Source organism: Vespa mandarinia, chromosome 2, assembly GCF_050613455.1.
Source record: "Vespa mandarinia isolate Hongniang chromosome 2, ASM5061345v1, whole genome shotgun sequence".
Classification (NCBI taxonomy): Eukaryota; Metazoa; Arthropoda; class Insecta; order Hymenoptera; family Vespidae; genus Vespa; species Vespa mandarinia.
In genome coordinates, this window is record NC_140811.1 from 16,171,141 (window position 1) to 16,195,000 (window position 23,860).

The 23,860-nt window shown below is 29.8% G+C and overlaps 2 protein-coding genes across 8 annotated transcripts in view; one reads left to right on the plus strand and one right to left on the minus strand.

The window, feature by feature from the left end:
• Window positions 1-23,860, plus strand: part of Naa15-16 (N-alpha-acetyltransferase 15/16) — a 42,676-nt gene that overhangs the window by 1,500 nt on the left and 17,316 nt on the right. Inside the window, exons 5-8 of the mRNA XM_035870491.2 lie at window positions 129-386; window positions 530-840; window positions 938-1,219; window positions 1,332-1,545. Of these exons, the coding sequence (XP_035726384.1) occupies window positions 129-386; window positions 530-840; window positions 938-1,219; window positions 1,332-1,545 (1,065 nt within the window). The remainder of the gene's footprint in view (window positions 1-128; window positions 387-529; window positions 841-937; window positions 1,220-1,331; window positions 1,546-23,860) is intronic.
• Window positions 2,205-20,437, minus strand: LOC118443422 (uncharacterized). Of its 7 annotated transcripts, none has more exons than XM_035870415.2 (2): window positions 20,196-20,437; window positions 2,205-5,935 (listed from the first exon to the last, which is right to left on the minus strand). In XM_035870415.2, the coding sequence occupies exon 2, from the start codon at window positions 5,933-5,935 to the stop codon at window positions 2,753-2,755; it is 3,183 nt and encodes a 1,060-aa protein (XP_035726308.2). In that variant the 5' UTR covers window positions 20,196-20,437; the 3' UTR covers window positions 2,205-2,752. The 7 variants fall into 7 exon arrangements, with proteins under 7 accessions (XP_035726308.2, XP_035726340.2, XP_085520958.1 ...); XM_035870447.2 differs by having other exon boundaries at window positions 20,192-20,437; XM_085664832.1 differs by lacking the exon at window positions 20,196-20,437 and adding an exon at window positions 19,674-19,841.

A 23,860-nucleotide genomic window follows, 5' to 3' on the forward strand; every position in this document is an offset into this window, starting at 1 on the left:
CGTTATTTCTTGTTATCATCGCTATTGTATAATTAATAATTTTATACAAGTTTAATGACTTTTCTTTTTTTTTTTTTTTCTTTTTCTTTTTTTTTCTTTTTTTCTTTTTTCTTTTTTTTTTAATTCAGGTAAACTCAGACTTCAGCTTCAACAATATGCAGAAGCAACACAGGTTTACAAAGAATTATTAAATATCAATCCAGAAAATACTACATATTATGCTAAATTAGCAGAGGCTGAAAGACATGAAACACCAGAAGATACATTGATTATGCTCCAAAGATACGAAGAATTATTTCCTCGTGCATTAGCACCAAGACGTTTACAATTGAATTATGCTACCGGAGATCAATTTAAAACATTAGTCGATTTATATTTACGACGAGGTATGCCTTGAGAAAACTTTTGCATTTTTCTTTTTTTTTTTTCTCTCATATTAAAAGATTATTTAACGTACACGTACATACTTATATTTTTTATTTATAACGTTTTATACATATATATATATATATGTTTTGTTTTTATTTAGGCCTTCATAAAGGTGTACCACCATTGTTTGTTAATCTTCGTTCGTTGTATAATGACAAACAAAAAGTTGAGGTTATTCAATCTCTTGTTCTGGAATATAAGGAAGCGTTAAAAGCCCATGGTCATTTTAGTAATCAAGAAAAAGATAATCCACGAGAACCAGCGTCGGCTTTATTATGGACTTATTATTATTTAGCTCAACATTATGATTATCTTGGTCTTACAGAGAAAGCGCTGAATGAGATTGATGCTGCCATAGATCATACGCCTACATTAATAGAACTGTTTGTTACCAAAGGACGAATATTTAAGGTAAATAATAATGTAATATTTTATTACTTTTGAAATATATCAATGGAAATAATATATAATATTTAATATTTATGGGATATTAAATATATTATTTTAGCACGCTGGAAATGTTCAAGAAGCGTATAAGTGGTTGGACGAAGCTCAAGGATTAGATACCGCAGATCGATATATTAATTCTAAATGTGCCAAATATATGCTACGTGCTAATTTAATAAAAGAAGCAGAAGAGACATGTGGGAAGTTTACAAGGGAAGGCGTATTAGCCATGGAAAATTTAAATGAAATGCAATGTATGTGGATACAAATGGAAGCAGCACATGCGTATCAACGTCTTGGAAAATATGGAGAAGCGTTAAAGAAGTGCCATGAAGTTGACAGGGTAAGTCATGTAAAAAGATCAATATAATATATTGGAATTATGTCATCAAAATGATTTGATTTTAAATAATTACTTTATAATTTCTGTATTAATTATTTCATATTGTTTACAGCACTTTTCGGAAATTATAGAAGATCAATTCGACTTTCACACATATTGCATGAGAAAAATGACATTAAGATCTTACGTTGGTCTCTTGAGGTTAGAGGACGTCCTTCGTGCTCATCCATTTTATTTCAAGGCTGCAAAATGTGCGATGGAGGTTTATCTTCGTTTACATGACTATCCTTTGCCGGATCCAACGCAGACACAAGAAATCGATACGGGTAAGTTTACTTTTTTTTTTTTTTTTTTTTTTTTTTTTTTTTTTTTTTTTTTTACATTTATTATGCATCATTGATTAGAGACGAAGAAATTTAATTTTACATAAAACATGGCCATTCACAGTGTGACGACGCATCGCACTATAAACATACCAAAGTCAATTTTTATTTTCTACTTATAATTCAGTAAATACATATATATATATATTCAGTAAATATATGTATATATATATATATATATATTCAGTAAATATATATATATATACATATGTATATATATAAAACGTTCTGATAGATATATTCTTCCTAAAGGAATATATTTATATGGAATATTACAGGCTATACAAACATTTCTATCTTACGTTCGTTTAAACACATAAAATTTTTATTAGAATAATCCATAAGGACATTTTTTTATTACTTCATACATAGATTGTAATAAATTATTCGATTAAACATTTTCGAAGAATTAAAATTAATATACTATACAGTCTATTAAAGGGAGCTCGTAATATTTAGTCATGAAACTTTGCAAAGAAAAAATTTAAACGAATCCATTATTATTGATCTCGATAATATTCGTAATATTCGTAAAAAGAAAAAATAAAAGTTACAATAAAATAAATACGATAACGAAGTAGTACATATATATACATATATATATATATATATATAAAAATCAGGATGACAATAAGAAAAAAAAAAAAATATAAAATACAAAGAAAAATGAAAAAAGAAAAAAGGAGAAACCAACTTGAATAGCTTTTGTAATAGTAATAGTATAAAGGAAATACGATGTGTCCCGCAATTTATTTATCGTAACGTACATATACAATCTTGTACGTGTATAAGTATACATTGCAATCACAGACAATGCGCAAGTACATTTCGGTCAATCGCTCGGCGTTCTATGTACTTAGCTTCGCACGGGGGCGGGGGGGAGGAGGAAATAACATCTCGTTAATCCGTGTCAATAATAATGAAAGGAAATGATTAACTAGATTGCATAACTTAAAGGTTTTAATGCCTAATAACTATCTTAACTTATATAATATCCTGATATTTACAGAAAGATAATAAATATTCCGAAAGTTTCGATCGCACATTTATGACACGCATCATCTTCTCGGCACTTGTAACATTCTAATACATATGGCATCGGACAACTGCCTAATTGAATTTTTAACTAAAGAATTAAAAGAAACGCTTATTATACGTTATAAAGATTTCTTCTACGTCGTAAAAGTTTCGGACCTTTTGGCTTTGGATAGTAATAACCATCAGTACTACCACCACCACCACCACCATCACTGTCATCGTCATTATCATTACTACCACTATCTCCTCCATTTTGTTCTTGCCTAATCGCTTGAGGCGTAAGGAAATAAAAATGACCACCGTCGCCTGGTAATCTATAAGCAAAGTATGCACTATTTTTTTCAGTATTAACAGAACCTTGATTAGGTATAGAAATAGGATGAATAAATTCGGCATCGGGATTTATCGATGGCCTTGGATTACGATAATTAACAAGTATATCGTCCTTAAGGGAAATTGTTGGTTCTTGTTGAACATACGGTTGTCCACGTTGTTTTGGATCGAATACTTCAATAAATTCGCTGTCTGGATTGATAGGTGGTAAAGGTCGGCGATAATTAACGCGTGTATCACTTTCTAGATTTGGTGGTGGTGGTGGTGCATCGTTATCGTAATATAACTGATCTCTATAAGTAATCTCCGGTGGTACGTTATAATCATTTGATACATATCTATTAACATTGTAATTGGGTTTCTCCGTAACGTGATTGGCCTTGTTATAAATCGGCGTAGTACTTTGTGTTTCCTTTCCATTAATTTTCTTACCAAATATCGTAAAGTATTCTTTCGTAACGTCGTCCAAAAGTCTTTCCTCTTGTCGCGTGAAATATGCATGCTGAGGATTGGGAGTAACGTTTAACGTTGATCGACCAGTCGTAGATGGATATATGTGACTTTGAATTTTGTAAGGTACCTTATCCGGTTGATCGTTCTCATAATTATATCGTTGATTGTTATTAGATTTAACTGTTTGATAATCGTACGTGACACGTTCATTTTGTTGTCTATAATAAGGTCGTTGATCCTGATCTCTCCTCGAATAATCAGTTACTTCGAAACTGTATTGATAAATTGGTTTAGATATAGTATCTTGTCTATTGTCAACTCGTTCTTTCGATTCTTGATAATACCTAGAAGAAGATTTTGGTGTAGTGTAATAGGATCGTTGTAATGATAAAGACGGACGAGGTGTTATCGTTTGATAATAGATCGGAGCTTGATCCGCCAATAATCGTTCGCCTTGATCTCTATCCAATGTTGAATCATATTTCGTAGACGAATCTTCGGAACCCCTATATTGAAATATTTGAGGATTATCAACAAGGGCATCTATCAGTTTGACATTGTAATCTCTCGATGAAGAAATATCCTTTGGTGAATTAGTTTCGATTCTATAATATGGTTTCTCGTCTCTTGATTGTTGAGAAAGCGTTTCGAGTTTATAATAAGGGGATTCCGTAGTAGTCTGATAATAAACTGGTGCCGATTCTACGGTACTAGCAACGTTACCATCATTAGATTCCTCATAGAAATAATATGATGCTCTGTTCGGTAAGTTTACTGGTTGTTCGGTCGTTATAACGTTTTTGATAGAAGCTGGTGTCACTTCCACGGATTCATCGATTGACGAAGGTGTCGTTGAAGCATAATAAGTCAATACCGGAAGAGATTTGCTATTGGTCGATCTGGGCCATGTTTGAACCTTATCTTCTGTACTAGTTTCGATCACTCTATTTCCAATCAATGAACTAACGCCATAATATTTATTATTATTTCTTAAAGTAGATCGTATTTCTGGTACAACAGTTGTAACTTCTTCGTAAGGTACGGTACTTGAACGAATCCTTGTAACGGGTGTTCCCGTTAAATTCTTTAACATCGATGAATTGTATATTCTCGTACGTGGCAATTGCGTTGTACTTATTCTTGGCACGACCGTCGTACTTTCCCATTGTTTTCTCGTAGTAAGCTTTCTCGGTGGAAGATAAGTCGGTCTTGATTTTGGAAGCATCGAGGTGCCTGGACGTTTAGTATATTTCTTCGTCGTAGTTTTCTTTTCCTCGAGTGATGAAAAGAAGTCTGGCGGTGGTGGTAAAATGATACCAGGTACTAAAGGACCTGGTGGTACTGACGTAGTATTATCTTGCGGATAATAAAAGCTATACGGTGGTGGATAATATATCGATTGATCCTCGTCATCGTAATCGGAACGATTGCTTGGTGGTGGTACAAATACAGCGCCAGGTGGTATTGCATGATAGAAAATTGGTGGTTCCTCGGATTTGATATTTTTTCCATCGTCATTTGTAACGGTTGAACCATTAACATCATCCGTCGTAGAATTAAAATCAAAATCTGGTACGACGATTGTACCGTTTGATGTTATCGTAAAGAACGGTCCATCCCCTGGTAAAATACCTCCCTTCCCATAAAAAGGATCCATTGTTCGATCTAACGTAACGTTTTCGATTTCTGTACTACCATTGATCCCAATAATCTGTATCGGTCCTCCATCCTTAAGCTGTACAGGAAATGGTGGTGGTACTTTTGGTTTAGACGGTATTTTGACCTGTCTTTTAGGTGCTTGATAATTATCGATCGGTGGCCACTTTTCTTTGTTCTTATTCGACGGATAAAACGACGGCCGATTTGTTGGACCACGTCCCGGAAAATTACCGCCCTTTAATACAAGCAAATGATTTTCCGCCAACCATATTTCATCCTCATCAAGACCACCGAGATTTTCAATGGTATCCCTTGGTACCTCGGGATTATCGAGATAACTTATGATACCCGGTCGCCTCGGTTTATCCTCATTTTCATATATTTCATTTTGTATCAGACCATATTTACCCTCCTTTACCTGTTGTGACAGAGTTTTCCTTTCGTCGTCATCGTCACTACGTAGTGAACTTTTTGTTTCTTTACCATTACCAGCCGACGACGTTAACATATCCTCATCTTTTACATCGCATAATTTTTTTACCCTGTCATCTCTCAAATGACCTCCGATCAATCTATGGGACACTTTCCTTCCTGTTTCTGAGCTTATCTCATTGCTTTTACTACTCGATGATGACTTGTTGAAAACTCGAATGTTTGGTATATTAGTAGATCGTTCTCCTCGATCGGTGGACGATACTTCAGTGATTCCTACGTGTCTTTTTTCCCTACTATCATTACCAATATCGATCTTTTCTTCTTTTGTCTTCGTCGATTGGACGATAGTCATACATATCGTTATTAATGCTAGAATCAGGATCAATCGTCCCTGGAAGTTTGCCTTGCGAGTCATCTGAAATTAAATAAACACAATTTCAATTAATGAGATGTATATATATATATATAGACTTTGATTCTGAAACTTATTCTAATTTAATTTCTATACTTCCTCTCGTTAATGATTAATTGTATTTTTATCGCTTTTTTTTTTTTTTTTTTTTTTTTTTTTTTTTTTTTTTTTTTTTTTTTTACATACGATGAAATAATAAATCGTAATATTTTCTTTTTTTCTTTTTTGAGGAGAGTCAGGGGAAGGGGAAAAAAAGAAACGAAACGAAAAACTACGTCACGCAATTTTTCCCAAAACATAATATCGAATTATCGAATAACATTAACAAATATTCTCACGCTAATAATTCTTTACGTAATAACGTTATTAGTTGCATTTAATTTGTCTTGACAGAAAAAAAAAGAAAAAGAAAAAGAATATGTTTTTGTTCTTGCGTTCTCCGCAAGATCGTTAGAATCTCAATACGAGTTACGTTAATTAATTAACTAATTCGTAACGATATTAGGATCCCCGACGATGTAGAACTATCGTCTCGGTTTGATGCGAACGCGAAAGTCTTTCGTTTTCGATAAGAAGAACAAAAAAAAGAGAGAGAGAGAGAGAGAGAGAGAGAAAGAAAGAAAAAAAGAGACAAAGAGAGAGAGGGAGAGAGAGAGAGAGAGAGATACGCAAAGATTGAGGATATTTTTTATCTTTCGAATTTCACGAATTCTTTAACAATTTTTTTTTCCTTTTTTTTTTTTTTTTACCCCATAGCAATCCCCAATTCGATTTAGAATCGTAAGTTATATAGGAGATAGCAGCGTTAGCGTTTTGCCACGCCTTTCGCTGGCGAGCAATCGGTGAACGTTCTTACGTTCTTACGTTCTTTCGTTCGTTCGTTCTTTCGTTTCGTCTTGTTTCGTTTCTTAGTCGACAAATGTTCACGGGTCAACGGTGTAGTCGAACAACTTCTAAACGTAATGACTTCAGAGAGCGAATAACGAAGCTAATCGACTTGTGCACGATTCCACGTTTTCTCCGGTTGCATTATCGTCTAAACTGCACCATCCATTATGATAGATAAACAAGTCACGATATTCCAAGTATATGTATATATATATATATATATATATATATATATATATATATAAATATATATATATTATGGACCATTTTCGTTGATCTAACGGAAGTAACATACGCAATCGCGTTTCTCGTATCTCTTTAACGATTTTTTTCTTAACACATATACTATCTCTTTCTATCTCTTTCTTTCTTGCAAGTACACAAACACACACACACACACACACATATATATATATATAAATGGACGTACACGAGTTTCTATCTAAGACGGAACTAACGAACGTTCTATAGAACACGGAACTTCTTCTCCTCGTAAACTTTTCTTTGAGAAAATCATATTTAGGATGATACGTTAATGAACAAAATTATAAATGATTTCTCTTCTCGAGTATGTAATCAGTATTAATCAGAAATATGAAAGAGAATTAGCAAAAAAGAAAAAGAAAAAGAAAGAAAGATAGAAAGAAAGAAATAACGATCCTTTTTAAAGATTTCTTATTACATGCGTTCGCAGATACCGGCGATTTAACTGTCATCCGATGTAATATACTTCCTTCACAGATACGGAAGTTTTAACAACGAACGAGAAAGAAGAAAAGAGAGAGAGAAAAAGAGAGAGAGAGAGAGAGAGAGAGAGAGACAGAGAAAGAGAAAAATAAAGCGATTTCTCTATGTGAACGAACTTTTTTCTTTTCTCTTCTTCTTCTTCTTCTTCTTCTTCTTCTTCTTTTTCTTCTTCTTCTGCTTCTTCTTCTTCTTTTTTTCCTTTTGACAATGCAATTTGACTTTGGATCTTCAAAGGGAAAAAATTTGACTTTTCTTTTTTTTTTTTTTTTTTTTTTTTATTCGTTCACCATTCTACTTTTTCTTTTCTTTTTTTCTTATATTTTTTTTTCTTCTTTTTGTTTCTTTTTTTTTTTTTTTTTTTTTTTTTTTTTTTTTTTTTTTTTTTTTCCTTTATTGTATGTTTTATCTCGATCACTTTTCAAAGGCACTTCTTAATTATCGTCGATTTAACGGAGATATAATAATATATCGTACGTTCGATCTCGTTGATTCTATTACGTCGTCTCCCTTCGATTTCGATTCTCGAATTTCGAGAACGAACGAGGAAAGACGCGGTGCGAGCGTTCGCACCGACATGATACACGTGACTGGCACAATTTTCATCGCCTTTCTCAGAGTGCACCGGCAGTCCGCCAAGGACGTACGGAAAGGTGGAGCCATTTCCAATCGTGTACAGCCACTGCACCAAGAAATAGACTTTTCATCTATGTTCATATGTATATGCGTGAATTTATCCTATATGTGTACAGATACACGTAAACATATACGTATATATATATATATATATATATATATATATATATATGCATGTACGTATGTATATACGTATATATATATATATATGTATGTATGTATGGATGTATGTATGTATACCAGTTCGAAAGGAGGAAGTTCTTCGTCGCAAGTCTGCGTACTCTCGATTGACGATAGTTTTCTCATCGATTATCTCTTCTGTCGTTACTACCCTACCCTACGAAATTTTAATCGAAAACGAAACTAGAAGATATCAATATTCAAAACTGAAGGAATAATATACTTCTATCGTTCCCAATTGATCGTAATGAAGATACGAATGACAAGTAGTTTAATTAGTTCTTTTTTTTTTTTTTCTTTTTGTATCGCATTAACGTTAATTATGCGATTAATGAAAAAGAAACAAAATTAATTTGTCAAATTGATTCATAAATAAATGATAAATATTTATTTCGAAACGATATTCATAAAATGATTAATATCCTAATCGGGATTATTAATTTTATTAATTTCTTTATCTATTGCACGTACTATAATATAAAGTTTTCTCTATTGTAAATTATATATCATATATGATAATGTATTATTATTTTTAAAAATTGTATATAAATATATGGATATCCCTTTTGTACTTTTTTTTTCTTTATATATATATATATTCTATTATATATATATAATAGAAACTTTCTTTTTTCATATATGATAATATTACTCTACAGTATATTTGCTGTATATACGTATATATGATAGTCTACATATTTACTATCAGATATATGATATTTTTATCGTTAAAAATAACATGTGTACGTATATATATATATATATATATATATATATATATATATGTGTGTGTGTGTGTGTATCGTTTTTTCTTTTTTGTTTTTTTACAATAGAAACTTTCTTTTTATATTTTTTTGTAAATATATACATACAATATAGTAAAAAGAAAGTTTGTACCGTCGTCCAATCGATAAGCTCTCTTTTCGCTATCGTTCGACAATTTTTTATCGTCATGCGAGAGCGAGATTTTGCGGTCTCTTATAGAAACATTAGATTGATCTCTCACTTAGCTTGAATCGAACTAGTCGGAAACGAGTCTTGCACGGAAGTGACGCAATAATATGTTTCTATGATTCACCGATATTTCAAGATCCTACGATCCTACGATCCTACGATAAAAAAAAGAATTATATATATATATATATATATATATACATATATACATTAGGAGGTAAAAGTTAGAACGGAATCGATGTGAGATCGACACTATATATTCGTCGATCTCTCTTAATAATACCGATGATTCTGGAAACATGTTTTCTCCACTTTTTCTTTTTCATTTTCTTTTATAATATTCTTTATTCTTTCGTTTCTCGTTATATTATAACGTGAAAACGTTACGTCGGCCGTAACGGTATGGTTATTTCACTTATCCCGTATCCGCACACAAGGACGACGTAAATAATCCCCCCGACGTAAGAACTCCGGATTTACCGTTATTCAATTGACTTTACGCCTTTGACTACTTTCCTTTTTGTTTCGCATCGTAATCCCCTAACACGGATTAACATTTAATTTCTTTTCAGTAACGTCACATTATTATTGAATAATTCCGCGTACGCTCTCGAAATATTCATTTACAATTATAGTTCGTAATTTCTCCTTTTTTTTCTTTTTTTTTTTTTTTTTTTTTTTTTTTCTCCCGGAACCCTCCCCCCGTTTTCTTATTTTTCTGTTTTTTATTAATACGTTCACTGATAAAATAAATTTGATCTAAAAATGTCCTTTTTTTTTTTTTTAATATCTTTTATATGTTATTCAAAAAAGATATTCCGAAGAAATAATTAAATAGAAAGAAAGAAAATACATTTTAGTCTAACTATATCTCATGTGATTAAAATTGTATAAAAAAAAAAAAAAAAAAAAGATAGATATCTGACAGTAGTTAAGGAAAATCAATTGTCATCTATGTTACATTATATGGAAAAATAAAAAAAAGAAAATATATACAAGAAAAAAATACATTAATAATAATGAAATGATCTCTTTAATAATTGTTAAATGAATATCAGCTGTGATTCACGTGGCAATTTAAAAAGACAAACAAACAAAAAAGTAATTATACTTCTTACATGGTACAATGTTAATATCTTTTTATCCTTTTATAAGTTATATATTAAATTTGAATCCTTCGCTGTATGTATAAGAAAAATAAAAAAAAAAAAGTTATGTAAACGAGAAGGATAGATAAACAAGACAAAAAATTGAAATTAAATTAAATCATGCATGTGACGGTAAACCGCGTTAATTAAAGAAAAACAAAAAAAAAACAACAACAACAATAACAACCACAAAAAATCTCTACGAGATAAACGATAATACTTTTATAAATTATAAACATCTTATAAGCGTTTATAATGTTCTAAGTACGTAAAACGTAAATAAGAAGAAGAAAGTCGATACGAGGATGGAAAATAATAATCGGGATGGTAAATGATCCCATCAGACTTTGATCATCACAGATAGGAGAACCTTCTAGGTGATCCATATTAGTCCGACATCTGATAGTTATGTTCTACCTGATGTCATGTATTAATGAATCGCTTGGAGAAGGTTAGATAGCAGTCGATCGCGTAGATCGTTTTACCGTATGCTCAACAACTGTTCAGTTAGTATCGATTTTTGTAGATGTACCTAAATGCTTTCTTTTCTTTCTCTCTCTCTCTCTTTCTCTTTTTTTTTTTCTTTCTCAAATAAAAAATGATCTCTTTAAATTTCGTTGAACCAATCCATTGAAATATCGAGCTCGATTTATCGATGACTTTATAAAACTAGGAAACGAGTTAACCGAGTACAATCTTTTTTAGAATGCAATTCTCTCTCTCTCTCTCTCTCTCTGTATATATATATATGTGTGTGTGTGTGTGTGTGTGTGTGTGTGTGTGTGTGTGTGTGTGTGTGTGTGTGTGTGTGTGTGTGTGTGTTGTGTGTGAATATATAGGGTGTTCCATTTGAAGTTTCGCACGCAATTAATTCTCGAACTGTTTTCTAACTTTAAAAAAAAAATAATGTTAAAAAGAATGTTAAAAAAAAAGAAAAAGAAAAACGTTTCAAGAAGGGTTAACATTTTAACGACGAGCACTGATCTTCTCTGAAGACAGTTCAAAGTGACCTTTGTCTTTTTATAACTATTGTTTTTATTTAGGCCAACTTTAAACGTCGAGATGAATTGAATTCAATACGAAATAAATCTAAACAACCTAATAACCTAATAACCTAATTAATATAATTAAAATGATTGTATTTAAAAGTGTTATCCGGTATAGAAAGAAAAAAAAAAAACAAACGCACGTATTAAAGATCAGTTTAATAAAATCATAGTAGCATATTCTAACATATAACCGAAAGATTAATTTATTAAGATTTATTAGATTAATTTTATTCGAAAGTTTTTTTCTTTTTTTGTTTTTTCTATTTATTTATTTATTTATTATTTTTCTTTCCTCTCTCGAACGAATTAATTATTTTGAGAAAAATATTGTATGAGAAACTTCAAATGGGACACCCTATATATATATATCTTTCTCTTTTCTCTACGTTCTGGTACTCTTGATATTGTATAATGTTACCTATTCGACGCTACACTTTCGCCGAGTAAGCGAGCTTAACGATACTCAACGATTCTCTCCCCGTTCACCGTTCAGCAGAAAAATACACGTCCTATATCCTTTGTGTATTACTTTTTTTTTCTTTTTTCTTTCTTTTTTCTTTTTTCTTTTTTTTTTTTTTTTTTTTTTTTTACGTTCGATTAACAATCGTTTCGATTTTGCACGTATATACGTACGTACATACGTAGAAAAAGGAAGTTTCGAAATTTCGTCTCTTATATAAAAAAAAAAAAAAAAAAAAAAATAATAATAATAATAATAATAATAATAATAATAATAAATTCGTATTTCGTTAGTCTTCAAAATCTGTTTATCATGGCCGCGATAAGGTGAGAGATGAAACATCAAAGAGAAATATAAAGGCCATTTTTTTTTCCTTTTCTTTTTCTTTTTTTAAGAAGCATTCAAGCTATTGCAAAATAATATATATATATATATATATATTTCTCTCCCTCTCTCTCTATCTCTCTCCCTCTCTCTCTCTCTGTCTGTCTCTCTCTTTTTAGCATGAAAATAACGTGACCTCAAAAAATAATTTTGCGACGTTTATTTGCACGTCCTTTTATTTTTCACCCAAGCAAAAAATTCTTCCCAATGAGAATCCTTCGTGGTGGTCATCGTTCAGTTGATTCGCAGAGGTGGAACACCTTGGCATTGACCGGCTTGCTTCGTCGAGGCAACTCGTGCAAGAGTTGAAACTCTTGCATAATTCTTGCTCGTCTCTCGTTCATCCCGATGCCTCCTCTCTCGTATTACCGCATTTGCCGGTTCTTTTCGTCCTCCTTCGTCCTTCGTCGTCCTCCTTCACCTCCACCTCCACTTCCAACTCCTTTTTCTCATCTTTCTTCTCTTTTCTCGATCCTCTTCAGTATGTATATATGTATGTATTTGTTTCTTCAGTATGTATGAATATATGTATGTATTTGTTTCTTCGATATATCTATGTATGTATGTATATTATATTATCGGTTACACTTTCCTTAACTGTCGTTGCTCTTTCGATTTTTTCTACTCTCTTTGCTAATATGTGAAACGAGTTAACATCTCTGGTTACCAATTAACGCCAACGTTAAGTAATCTCGAACACTTTTCTCTTTTTCTTTCTTTCTTTTTTTTTCTTTTTTTTTTTTTTTTTTTTTTTTTTTATCCCGTTCTCATTAGGACGACATGACTTTTTATTTATTTATTTATTTTTCTTTTTATTATTATTATTATTGTTATTACTTGTTAGTGCGATAAAAATTCTTTACTCAAGTTTTTTTTTTTTTTTTTTTTTTTTTTTTTTTCTTCGTGTCTAAATAAAGAATTAATACTTAGCGAATTTTAATTTTATTATTGATGAATTGTCAATATATAATATCATAATTTGTATTTAGCAAATATTTATCCTCGAATATGAACTAAATTGTTTTAGTGACGAAAATATAAAAATTAAATATATATATATATATATTTATTTTTATTTATTTATTTTTTCTTCTAAATTCTTATGTTTATATATGTATGTGTATGGCTTTTTTTCTTTTTTTGATCATCTGATGTCATAGAAGGTTTATTTAGTTTTCTTTCATAAAAATTTGATTCTTCATTTCTTGTATCCAAACAAAAAAAAAAAATATATATATATATATATTTTTTATAATCGTTTATGACTTCGCAAATATTTAACACGTACGAAATTAATTTCACGATTTTCCACCTCGTCGGCGAAGTTATCGAAGGCAAACGCGAAATTGAATTGATTGGCACCCGATACCGGTTTATAAATGCTTTTTGTCGTTTTAACGGGCCACAACCATAAAGACAAATAAAATACACACAAGGTTAATGATTCGATTTTGTCCAAACGATCATCGTTAAATTTCATTCCTCCTTTTTTTTCTCTTTTTTTTTTTCTTTTTTTCTTTTTCTATGAATTTATTATCGAAAATAATGTATATGACTATCATACTATATTCTATTAAATCTGGAATCAAAGTCAATTACGTTTACGAATCGTTGATTGTCCTCGCTTAAAAAAAGGAAAGAAAGAAAAAAACACAAAGAAAAAAAAAAAAGAAACCACAAAAATTTCTAGTAAACACAAAAAAAAAAGAAAAAAAGAAAAACGAATAATTCGAAAATTTTATTTCAAAAGAAAATTCTCCCGAGTATATCTGTCGACGACTGTAAATGACCTCTTCGCAGACCTTCGTGATAGAAACATTTGTAGAATAAATAAACGTGACCAAGTTAATTTCATCTCGTGTCAACATGCTGGCCGTGTTTCCATTTGCCGTTTATCATCGTACGTTTACCTTCGGGAATTAAAAAAAAAAAAAAAAAAAAAGAAAAAAAAAGAAAAAAAAGGGGGAAAAAAAGAAGAAAAAAAAACTGAAAGATTCTAATCGAAACGCTCGAACGACGACGACGACGACGACGACGAACTCGTTTCCCTTTTATATTCATTTATTTCTCATATTTATCTATGCTAATTACTCTGTGAAAGTAGTTTAAATCAACGATTTGGAAAAATAATATTTATCCAATTAATTATACTTTTTCTTTTTGGTCAAATCTTTATACAGTAAAGAGATATTATAACATTTTTAATCTATCACTGATATTATTAATGTCAAGATATTAAAGGAAAAAAAACTTTCCTAACGAATAGGATTTTATTTTAACTTAATGAATCATCATTTGAGTATCTCTAACCCGTATTATCGATTCTGATACGTCGATATATATTTTTATCCGCATTCTCGAAGCATTTCTTCCTTCTTCTTTTTTTTTTCTTTTTTTTTTTTTTTTTTTTTTTTTTTCCATATATATATCGCTACAACGTAGCTTTCAACATTATCAAATTCTTCAAATTCTCATTATACTCTCTCATAGCTCATTGTTCCTTGGCACTTAGTGCAGTACAATGCCACGAAGAGGATTCTCTAGAATGCAATTCGCTTGCGTGCTGTTCCATTGAAAGGAAAAATCGACGAGCCCTTGCGGAAGTCGAAGGTCATGTCAAGGCTCCTTCGATTTATATATTTCTTTTTTTTTTTTTTCTGCTTTTTTTTTTCTTTCTTTCTTTCTTGTCTTCTCCCCTCTCTTTCTCAGCTACGTCGATATCTCGCATTTGGAATTTTATTCATGTTTCGTCGAAGGCGAATACGCCGAAGAGATTCTTTGGATTTTTTTTTTTTTTTTTTTTTTTTTAATTGATTGAAATTATTAATCAGAATAACTTATTGAATTTATAATCGCGTTGTTATGGTAATTATTATTTAAAACGAATTACGTAGACGAGGCTCATTGATTTTTCTGTTCTTGTCAATCATTTTGGAATAATTTTATCATCATATAGCAGCTAGTATTATATGAATGATAATTTTAAGCGAATACGTCCACGATTCTATGATTCTTTTTTTTTTTTTTTTTTTTTTTTTTTTTTTTAATCTATTGAAATAATTTATATGATCACGTTAATTATAAGAAAAATTATAATTTTTGTCTATTAGACTTCGATTTTTTTTTTCTTCTTTTTCTTTTTTTTTCTTAATTCATTGGAATCATTTCAAACGAAAGAATCGTCGAGATTGATTGTTTTTCTAATTCTTTCTTTTTTTTTTTCTTTTTCTTTTTCTTTCCAAACCAATTGTAATAATGTTCTAATCACGCGATTAGATAAAAATGATCATTTCCATTTGAAATATTAATAACGATTGTTTATTGAATTAATAAATGACACGTCGATATATTTCCAGACATTACGAGACCTCGTCTCTCGTTTCTTAATATAACATAAAGGAAAAAGAGAACACGCTAAAAGAAAAGGAAAAAGAAAAAAAAAAGAAAGAAAAAAAAAAAAGAACTATACAAGTTGAACACAGGTGAAACGTTGATGCAACCTTTCGCTTTATCCACTTTTCTAATACGTTCGTTTCAGTGTTGCACGCAACTAGAATCACTGTCGCGAAAGAAATTACAATGTTCCATTTTCTACGATAAAATTCTTCTCGTGTACGATTTTATGCAATTACGTAGATATATAAAGTATGGGTACTTGAATCGAATGAAAATGATAGATAGTCGGATAGATAAACGATTACTAATGGAGAAGACGTCCGCGAAATTGTACGTTTTAATTTTTTTTTTTTTTCTTCATCTTTCCCCCCACCTCTCCTCCCAATAATTTCCCTCTCTCTCTCTCTCTCACACTCTCTCTCTCTCTCCCCCTCCCCATTCCAACGAAAGTTCAAGGTTTATTCAAACCAGATATCATTCATTCGACAGATAATTTTCTGAGTAAATCACGTGAATCAATGAATCGATTTAATAAAATCGATAAATTACGATGACTGTTGTTGGAATGAAATACCAATCGTTACATACACGGCATTTGAATTTCTTCGAAAGTTTGTCATTATTTTCTATCATATGAGCATGATCGAAGTAAATACGCATTATATACGTACATACGTACGTACGTACGTACGTAAATAGTTATATACATATACGTTCGATATCAATCTTCTTACGGCCGATAGAATCGAAAAATGATCATTATTGATCTTGCCAAACAGGACACACGTATTACTTTCTCCGTGTTCGACTATTATTTCTTCTTGTTTCTTCGTTAAACGTTGTGTTACATAATTTGATAAGCAGTTGTGGTTCCGTTATAATTTGAAGGGGTTTGTAATTTTACATTCACGACGACGACGTCATCGTTTGTATATTATTCTTTGACTTTGCGTATCTGCCTGCTAGTATTTCATGTGTTTCTGCATACATGCATGCGTACGTGTGTGCGTACATGTGTGCATAATCTTTCTGTGTGTGTGTGTGTGTGTCGTTAATCATCTGCTTTCGTAGGTCATTCTCGTTATCGAATGATAAACTTGTTAAGTCATTGTCGATCCAATCTTTATGATAAATTATTACCGGATAATAATAAATAAGATTCCAAAAGGATAGATCACTTCGACGAATCATGATTTTCTATAATCTTTTTAGTCAGATATATTTTAAATATAATCATTTTAATACTATTTATAGAATTTATTATTATTATTATTATTATTATTAGTAGTAGTAGTAGTAGTAGTACTAGTAGTAGTAATAGTAGAGAAGATCCTTTTTTCGATTGGAAAAAAAAAAAGAAAAAGACTTGACTCATCGATGAAAAAATTCTCAAATTCTTCGAATGAATTTGATGTCGAATTAAAGAAGAATGTAGGTTAATGAAATATTTTGAAATATTCAATATACTCTTTTATATCAATTAATAGTATTATTATGAATAGTATATTTAATATAGAAGAGATAGGTTTCTACATATATATATATATATATATATATATATATATATATATATATGTATATATATATATATGTAGATATATATATATATATATATATATAGATATATATATATATGTAGATATATATATATATATATATATATATAATGTTCGATCGATATCGTTGTTACGATAACGTATTGCACGATATAGTTATATTATGTCCATGAACCATATGAAAATAGAACGTTATTAATAAATTAAAGATCCTACCCTGATGAGTGAATTTTCTACGAGGAATCTCATTTTCCAGATTATTAAATATATATATATATATATACGCGCACGCGCACACACACACATACACACACATATATATATATATATATATCGCATCTGTTCTATTAACTGGTACGATCAATTTGCATTGTTATTGACATAATTTTGCGGTTAATTGGTGTTAACCATCTCCTTGTTATTTTTCATTCGGATATGTAAATAACTATCATGTATAATACTTCGTTATATAAAGATGAATATACGTAATACGCGTATATGACATAACAATTTACATCTATTATCCATGAATTAACTCGATCTCTTTTCTTTTCAATCATCAATGAATTTCTTTATCGAATTAAAAAGAAACAAAATATTAATTGTTGGATCTTTCGAACGATAAACGTCTAAATTAATACGCTTTGATTAACAGATCGATTTTCTATCAAATGGAAAAAAGAAAAAAATATTTTTCTGTCATTTTTTCTTTTTCTTTTTTTCTTTTTTTTTTTTTTTTTTTTTTTTTTTTTTACGATAAACGTCACTCTTAAAAAAATATAAATGTTTGTTGTTCGTAATTCATTTCAAATTAGAAAACTAATATCTACAATAATTGATCGACATTCAAATGGCTAATTAAAATGAATTAAACAAATAAATATTTATAGAGAAAATTTTCGTTTTCTCTTGAGCTTTCATATGAAACGAGAAGAAAATGTATTAATCTTTTAATATACGAGATTAGAAATGATTATTTTAGAATATTGCGAACGCTTTTACCGCTTCGAGGCACAATTAAGTTCGATTAAGATTAGTTGAAAATGATCATCGATATCGAACATAGATACGACGAATACATACATACATACATACATATATATATATATATATATATATATATATATATATATATATAATTTGATCTACACAAGTTTCTAATTACATTGATTAGATATAGAATATATACATATATATATATATTTTGTATATATACATGTATATATGGAAAGCGCATGCCGTGGCACGCGTAGCCAATGATCAAGAAAACGAAGGGCGGTAATCAGCGGGGTGTGGGGGCAGAGGGGGCCGATCTTTTCGATGGTGCAGCTATGTCGAAGTGAAAGTATGACACGTTTCTTCGCAAATCGAAGGCGAGTCATATCTATTGGTGACAAAACGTATGTATTTACGCACGTAAAGATATATATATGTATGTATATATAAGAATGCGTATATATATATATATGTATATATATATATATATATATATATATATTCAAGACCGATCGAATAAATGTCGTTTTATCGTCGTTGTCGTTGTTCGAAGCATAGTTAACGTACCGGAAATCCTAACTTTCGCAAGTACTTAACTATAACCAGACCGGATATACTAAGTCTAAGCTACCATGAGATACCAAAGAGAGAAGATCATTCTCGTGACAGGATGTGAAAATGTATAGTTATATTTATTTATCCGTTAAACTCTTTCTCTATCTCTATCTATCTATTTATACATTTATTTATTTATTTATCTATCTCTCTTTCTCTTTTCCCATTTTCCTCCTCGTTTATCAATTTAATTAGATAGTATATATATATATATATATATATATATATATGTGTGTATAAGATGATACACCAATTTTTTATATTGGATCCAATTAAATGCAGATAAAAAAAGAATATATAATCGTTCTCTTATACGAACACAAAAGACGGGAATGGGGGAGGCTGTAAAAAAAAAAAGGAATGAAATAAAATGAAATAAAATGAAATAAAATGAAATGAAAAGAGACGAAATGAAAATTCATATTTAACGTTTCAAGCAAAAGAACGTGTATCCTAACGAAAGAAAGAGACAAGAATATATATATATATATATATATATATATATATATATATATATGTATTTATATTATATATTTATATATATATGGTGGGAAAAACCACGAAAGAGATGAAGTATCCTATATCATCGTGACTATTAGACGGGTAAACCACGTGTTCTACGAGCCACCTGTATACTATGGGACGTGTATGTATGAATCATCACACCTTTTTCATTCAACCTGAGGACTTTCGAGGAAGCGTTGAAAATATTGAATTTGTGGGAAAACAACTCACGATCTGTACGATGTGTTCACTCTTTCTCTCTCTCTCTCTCTCTCTCTCTATCTATCTTTTTTTATTTCTCACACACCCTCTTTATCTCTCTCTTTCTCTTTCTCTCTCTCTCTCTCTCTCTTTCTCTTTCTCTCTCTTTTTATTTCTTTTTTCTTCTTCACGGATAATTTCAACACTTGTCAATTCACTGATTGATTAATCGGATAAAATTATCACGATTAAAGATTCACGCATCTTCTCGTCTCTCTCTCTCTCTCTCTCTCTCTCTCTCTCTCTCTAACTTAATTACTCAATCATTTTAACTCTTTCTTTCTTTGTCATTATTTATAATTTCTATATATCTATATGTATATATATATATATATATATATGATTAATAAAAGTGATTTTATTCGGATTCTATTTGAAATAGAATAATAGAGAGAAAAAAGAGAGAAAAAAGAGAAAGAGAGAGAGAGAGAGAGAGAGAGAGAGAGAGAAGGAGAGAGAGAGAGAAGAAAAAAGAAAGAGAGATGCACCGACACTGCACTTGAGACGACGTTGCACGAGCGAGTAATCAAGAATGACGCTCGATCGGTGATCTTTATATTGTTGAATCCTCCTTGGCCCTGCGCCAGTTTATCCTCCTCCTCCTCTTCCTCTTCTTCTTCTACTTCTTCTTCTTCTTCCTTTTTCTTCGATTTCGACTTTGATTACTGACTTCGTTTTCGTATTGTCACGTTGAATTTGTGCGCGAGAAGGAACAGATACACACCGTTATGTGTCGAGCGTGCAACTGCCGCGCTAAACCCTCCTGTTATTCCGCTTATGCTTCTCTCTCTCTCTCTCTCTCTCTCTCTCTCTCTCTCTCTCTCTCTCTCTCTCTCTCTCTCTCTCTCTCTCTCTCTCTCTCTCTCTCTCTCTCTCTCTCACCCTTCCCAACATTCTCTGTCCCTCTCCAACGAATCTTCTACGACGTCATTGAAACGCAATCGTCCATAGGAAAAGCTATTTGTTTGTGTGTGCCTCTTGTCCTCTCGCCTCCCCTCATCCCCCATACTCATCCCATCACATAGAATCTATTTTTAAGGTAGTTGTTACTAATCGAATTTATTAGATCGGAAATACATATTTTTGTTAACAATATAAATTTTTTTATATATATAAAATTTATTCTTTTTTTCTTTTTTCTTTTTTTTTTATACGTATAATGAAATAATAAGGAAGGAATAAAATCGAAAATATACATTATGGAAAATAAAAAGGATAATTAATATTAGTATTATCGATTTATTTTTATCGCATTTGTTAATTTGACGAGGAGTTGTGCCACTTAAAAAAAAAAAAAAAAAAAAAAAAAAAAGAAACGTTTAAAAAAAATTCTTTTTTACATTTTATATTTGCTTCATTTTGTGATAATAAATATATAAGACGGGACAACTTTCGTTTAACGTATATATTCTATATAATTATATTTTCGGCAATCGTTATAGAAACATTTAATTTTTAAATGATCAATATAAACAAGAACAATTTTCAATTATTATTACATTAATAATTATATTATTGATAATTTTTTAAAAGAAAAATTTAACTCTCTGATAACGAATAAACAATAACAATTCTCATTTAACATTAATCTAACAATTATATTTTAATAACATTAATATAATACTTATACAATATATAATCCGACATTTTGACAATATTAAAATATAAAAGCATATTAAAACGATTGATGTCACCTGTTGATTTTTTTTTTTTTTTTTTTTTTTTTTTTTTTTTTTTTTTATAATGATGTCGACATCTCTTTCTCTCTCTCTCTTTCTCTCTTTCTCTCACTTCGAACGATTAAAAAATTCGAATAATTTAATTTCAGCGTTATCGATTAAGTCGTAAGCACGTTCCATGATAATGTGCAAGATTTTATATGCGTGATATTCTTTGTTAATTATATTCCATTTTTATTCGTTAATTTTATTCGTTAATTTTATTCGTTAATTATTTTCTTCGGGACTTTCGCATCTCGATAAACAAGTTTGAAATGTCTAATCTAAATGTAAAATATCGAGAATCATTTAAGAGCTATACACACACACATATATATATATATATCTTGATCATTTTTTACTCACTTATGAAATGAAATCATTCGTTGATTGGCACTTTAATACAATCACAAATCTTAAATTCATCATTTAAACTGATATATAAATATCTGATCTCATAAATAATTCCGTCTATTGAACAAAGTGATTTTTTTTTTTTTTTTTTTTTTTTTCTTTTTTTTTTTTTTACGACCCTTAACCTTCATAAGTTCTGCATTTATGATTATACAAGTACATTTAAATTGATACATCTTTTATTGCAAATATCTTCGTTTTCGAATATATGATCTGTGAATATTACAAAATCATGGAAAAAAAAATAAGAAAAAGTAAAAATAAAAAAATAAAAAGAAAAAAAAAAATAAAAAACAAGAAAAAATTCAATCGTGACGGGAAAAATCTGTTTCACTTTCCTCCAAGTTTCGCGTTCTGCATGCTTGACACGAAACCTCTAGTCGCTTTTCCTGTACAGAGAGATATATATGTACATGTATACTTACATATATATTTACATATATACAATATATATGAAAGGGTTTTGCCGATAGGGAAGAAAGATTTTGCACGTATTGTACATATGTATGTATGTATAAATAATCATCCACGAGTACTGCGCAAAAGTCTTTCCTTATGCATCTCACGTGCTTTAAACACGGACGAAAGTTTTGGCCCACTTTTCGAATCGAATCGAACTTCACGAAATTTCTTATTTTACGTTACATTGTATATATTTATTTATAACGTAATCATTTTATATATATATATATACAATATATATATTTTTTGTATTATGTCATTCGTATATATTTCATTATTACATTATGTATATATATTACATATACAATGCAACAAAACAATATAAATATTTATTTATTTATTTATTTATTTATTTATTTATTTATTATGTACACATTAAATTAAGTTATTCCCGCTATGTTATAAGTATGTATTATATAAATATATATAATATTGTTTCATAAAAGGGGGCAAAAAAGAAAAAAAAAAAAAGGGGGAAATGTCTCCGTTATCGCTTTAATTAACCATTATTACATATTTATGTGCATAATTAGACCTAAATAGACTCGGCCTTTAATAATCTCTCAAGTATGTAATAATTTCAATGAGAAATTGCTTTTACGTACAAGAAAATATTTATATAAATTAAACATACGTTGGATAAGAATTATTGTAAGGATTATTGAAACGCTTCGAAAAAAAAAGAAAAAAAGAAAAAAAAATATCTGACATTGTATTCTTTCTCTTCTTCGAGATAATGAAAACAAAAAAGGTTTCAATTCCTTTTTTTTTTTTTTTTTTTTTTTTACTTTTTTTTTTTTTCTTTCCTTTTCATTTTTCATCTTCTTCATAGTTTTTATACTGCTGCACTCCCACAACACCAATTGCGAAATCTTTTGTAGAGGAGACACTGACAAAAAAGTAGACAATTTCTTCTTGGCAGTTTTCGACAAATAACTGTAATCATCCTACGCTAGCATACCGACTCTAATCTCGTAATTCTCCTCATCTTTTCGTTTCGTTTATTTTTCTTTTTTTCTTTCTTTTTTTTTTTTTTTTGTTTATTCTTATTTTTTTTTTTTTTTTTTTTTTATTTTTTTATTTTTTTTTTTGGTCAACTTCATGCACGTGCTTCCAATCACAAGCGATCATTTATGTATTCCACGAGTGTAATCGGTTTTTTTTTTTCTTCTCTCTCTTTTTATTCTTTATACGAATTCTTGCACTGTTGCGTTCGAACGTCTTCCAAATGTTACAATTAACACATTATTGCCCGATCACAAATATATAATCTGATTTTGTACGTTTGTATAAAACTTATGCAATTATATGAAATATATAAAATTCTATGCAATCGTTATTATAATTATTATTTATTTCGTCATATTAATTTAATATATTCGTTTAATTTTTTATAAAATCATCGACATTCGTAAAAATTCTTAATATTTATTTTAATAACAATATGAAAATTTATTCACTTGCATGGCTCCGACGAAAGGTATTACAACGTCAAACGTTGTATTATTGATACTTGATTGATAATATTTTGATTAATAAAATTTGATTAATAATCGATTCTTT